Here is a 3,032-nt window from a genome sequence, read left to right as displayed (position 1 = left end):
GAGACAGGGTCTCCCTGTGTTGTTCAGGCTGTCCTTGAATTCACTGCTTAGCCCAGGCTGGTCTCAAACTCAAGGTGATCCTCCTGCTTCAGCCTCCTGAGTGCTGGGATTACAAATGTGTACCACCATGCCCAGCTTTTTGTTTTCCATTTTTGAGACAGGGTCTTGCTTTGCACTCCAGGGTACTCTACCATTTACTGTGCAGCTGAGGCTGGCCTTAAACTTCAACAGTCCTCCTGCTTTAGCTTCCCCAGTGCTGGGATTACAGGGATGTGCTACCATGCCTGATTTTCCATAATGTTCTTAATTGTTTTATTGCGCTTTGATCTTGACCTAAATTAAGTACACATTATTTTTATTTTAATGACGCATCATAGGAGTTTTTTGGATGGATTTTGAGTTACATAGATAAAAAGGAAACTATAATCTTTACTAAGAAATTAAGGCAAACATACTGTAAACTTGGGCATAAGATGACTGAATTTGAAATTTGATTTTTTTGGGGTTTTTTTGGTACCTGATGTCAGACTCAGAACCTCACACATGCTGAGCAGGTGCTCTACTACTGTGCTGCATCTTAGCCCTGTATATGTTCCTTAAAACAAATTTTTAACTTATATATTTATTATGTGGTTAGATTTCCCTTGTGTTTATACTTTGAAAAGTTGCTGCATTCATGAAACTGTGAGTTAAAAATCATGATATCTTCTTGAATTTTAGGTACTTACACTGTGAAATTTTATGATGGAGTAGTTCAGACTGTCAAACATATTCATGTCAAAGCTTTTTCCAAAGATCAGGTGAGAAATGTGGTTTTGTGCTTTGTGTTATGAATAATGCTAAGATTGTACTCTTTTTTTTCCCCTCAAATGAAGACATTACATTTATAATGGCAAGTCTTTATTTCTTCCATATGACACATGACACACTTTCACCAGAAAGCAATGAAAAAGTTTTCAGAAGTTATAAGTATTTGTCTCTTTTCACCATTTCCTTTTTTTTTTTTTTTAAGTACTGGGCATTGAATTTAGGACCTTGCACTTGCAAGGCGGGTGGCAGAACCATTGAGCTAAATCCCTGGCCCACTATTTCCCTTTTTATTTTTTTTGTGTTTTTTGAGACAGGGTCTCACTATGTAATTGAGACTGACCTGGAACTCACTATGTAGTCCAGGCTGGTCTCGAACTCACAGCGATCCTCCTGCCTCAGCTTCCCAAGTGCTGGGATTACAGGTCTGTGCCACCACCCCCGACCTCTCACTATTTTCTTTTAACACAGAATCTTTTTAAAAAAATGCTGAGTACTTGGATAGCATTGTGTGTATTTTGTTTTACTCATGTTTTTTCAAAAGTGTATGGTTATTATTCTTTTTTTATTTCCTCCCTGGGCCCTCTCCCCAGAACTGTTAACAATTACAGGGAATTTGTTGAAACACTGGAGAAGATTTAGAGCACACTTTCTTCTCATGACCATAACTTAGGACCATGATTTGATGGTTTGTAGACCTACTTTGCAGTGGATTTGGCATCCACTATTCTAGATGTGCTTGTGGCTTGGTGTCCTGTTCACCTTGTAAGCAAGTACTTGCCAGAGCAGGGGGCCTGAGTTTTGATACCCAAAATACTGTCCATACAAATATGAGCCTTTTGGGCCGGGGATTTAGCTCAGTGGTTCCGCTGCCTGCTTTGCAAGTGCAAGGAACCAAGTTTGATCCCCAATACCAAAACAAACAAACAAACAAAGAGCAGAAATGAGCCTGTACAAGTATTACATACTTTCCTCATGATCTTTTTCTTTTTCATGTCTTAATGAAATAGTTAAAGAGAAAGTAGAGATTAAAATTTGGATATTAATGATTTCCAAAATTCTGGTTGTTAGTTTTAGCTGTTGAGACAAGTTAATAAAAGCTTTTATTAAAGCAAGTTAATAAAAGGTTTTATTGCTGAGCATGGTGATACATGCCTATAATCCCAGCACTCAGAAGGCTGAGGCAGGAGATTCACCAAGAGTTCAAGGCCAGTTTGAACTACAGAATGAAACCCTGTCTCAAAAAATAACATAAAGGTTTTATTACTGTGATATCATAACTCAGATTTGCCTTTGGATAATGGTTGATGGGGACCATATCTGATGATTTTGTAACTTGTTATGTTTTAACCCTGTGATGATCAAATGTTTCTACTCATGACAGATTTTCATAATTCTTCTGTACCTATACAGAAGTAGCCTTTAAAAGTAGCCTCAAGAATGTTCTTGCACTTTGCTAGTTTTCCTCTTCAGAAAATTTAAAAAATTTCAGAGCTTTGGCCTGGATGATACTTTGTTTTTATTTGCCTCTCAGGCATCTAAGGAGGCACACGTCACAAGATTATTTTGGCCTTAACTATGGCATTTTTGTGTTACATTTGTTGAATGAATCAAATTTGTTTAGACTTGGCAGATTGGATCCAAAACTCTCCATATAGAAAGCCAGATTTCAAGATAATAAAAATTCAATAAATTGATTGATAGCACTTATGGTACTTTGGCTAGCAGTGGTTACCTTACCATTTTGTGGGTGCCTCACTTCTTAATTCCCAGTGTCTGTGTCTCACCCTGTCTCATTCCTTGCAGGTCATCAAGCACAGACTAAGGTCACTTGGATTTTTTTTTTTTTTTCCCAATTGGTGGAGACTGAACCCAGGGCCTTCATATTGAGCTAATCCTTTTTTTTTAACTTTTTGAGATAGGGTCTCATTAAATCACTAAATTGCCCAGGCTGGCTCCAACTTGTGTCCCTCTTGCCTCAACCTCCCATAGTGTTTGAATTATAGGTATTCACCAGCATGACTATCTTAGACTTGATTTTTTTTTTTTTTTTTTGTATTGGGGATCAAACTCGGTACCTTGCACTTGCAAGGCAGGCGGTGGCACCACTGAGCTAAATCCCTGGCCCTGGACTTGATTTTTCAATAGGGTATATATAATGGTTTGTGGTTTGACTAAAGATAGCTGTCGTGGACAGTTTTAAAGTTCCTCTCTGTGTGTGTGTG

At 38.1% G+C, this 3,032-nt stretch overlaps 1 protein-coding gene across 6 annotated transcripts in view; it reads left to right on the top strand.

Annotated features, from left to right (window-relative positions):
- Positions 1-3,032, top strand: part of Phf20 (PHD finger protein 20) — a 149,146-nt gene that overhangs the window by 64,344 nt on the left and 81,770 nt on the right. For 5 of the 6 annotated variants that reach the window (XM_033766954.1, XM_010639967.3, XM_033766955.1 and 2 more), the window contains one exon: positions 721-800. The exons of the other annotated variant lie outside the window; for it this stretch is intronic. In XM_033766954.1, the coding sequence (XP_033622845.1) occupies positions 721-800 (80 nt within the window). The remainder of the gene's footprint in view (positions 1-720; positions 801-3,032) is intronic. 6 annotated transcript variants of the gene reach the window in all.

This window comes from Fukomys damarensis, unplaced genomic scaffold (genome assembly GCF_012274545.1).
Source record: "Fukomys damarensis isolate Sample0158 unplaced genomic scaffold, DMR_v1.0_HiC HiC_scaffold_22, whole genome shotgun sequence".
In the NCBI taxonomy this organism is placed as follows: domain Eukaryota; kingdom Metazoa; phylum Chordata; class Mammalia; order Rodentia; family Bathyergidae; genus Fukomys; species Fukomys damarensis.
The sequence above is the reverse complement of the archived record's forward strand: the minus strand, read 5'-3'. Positions and strand labels throughout refer to the sequence as shown.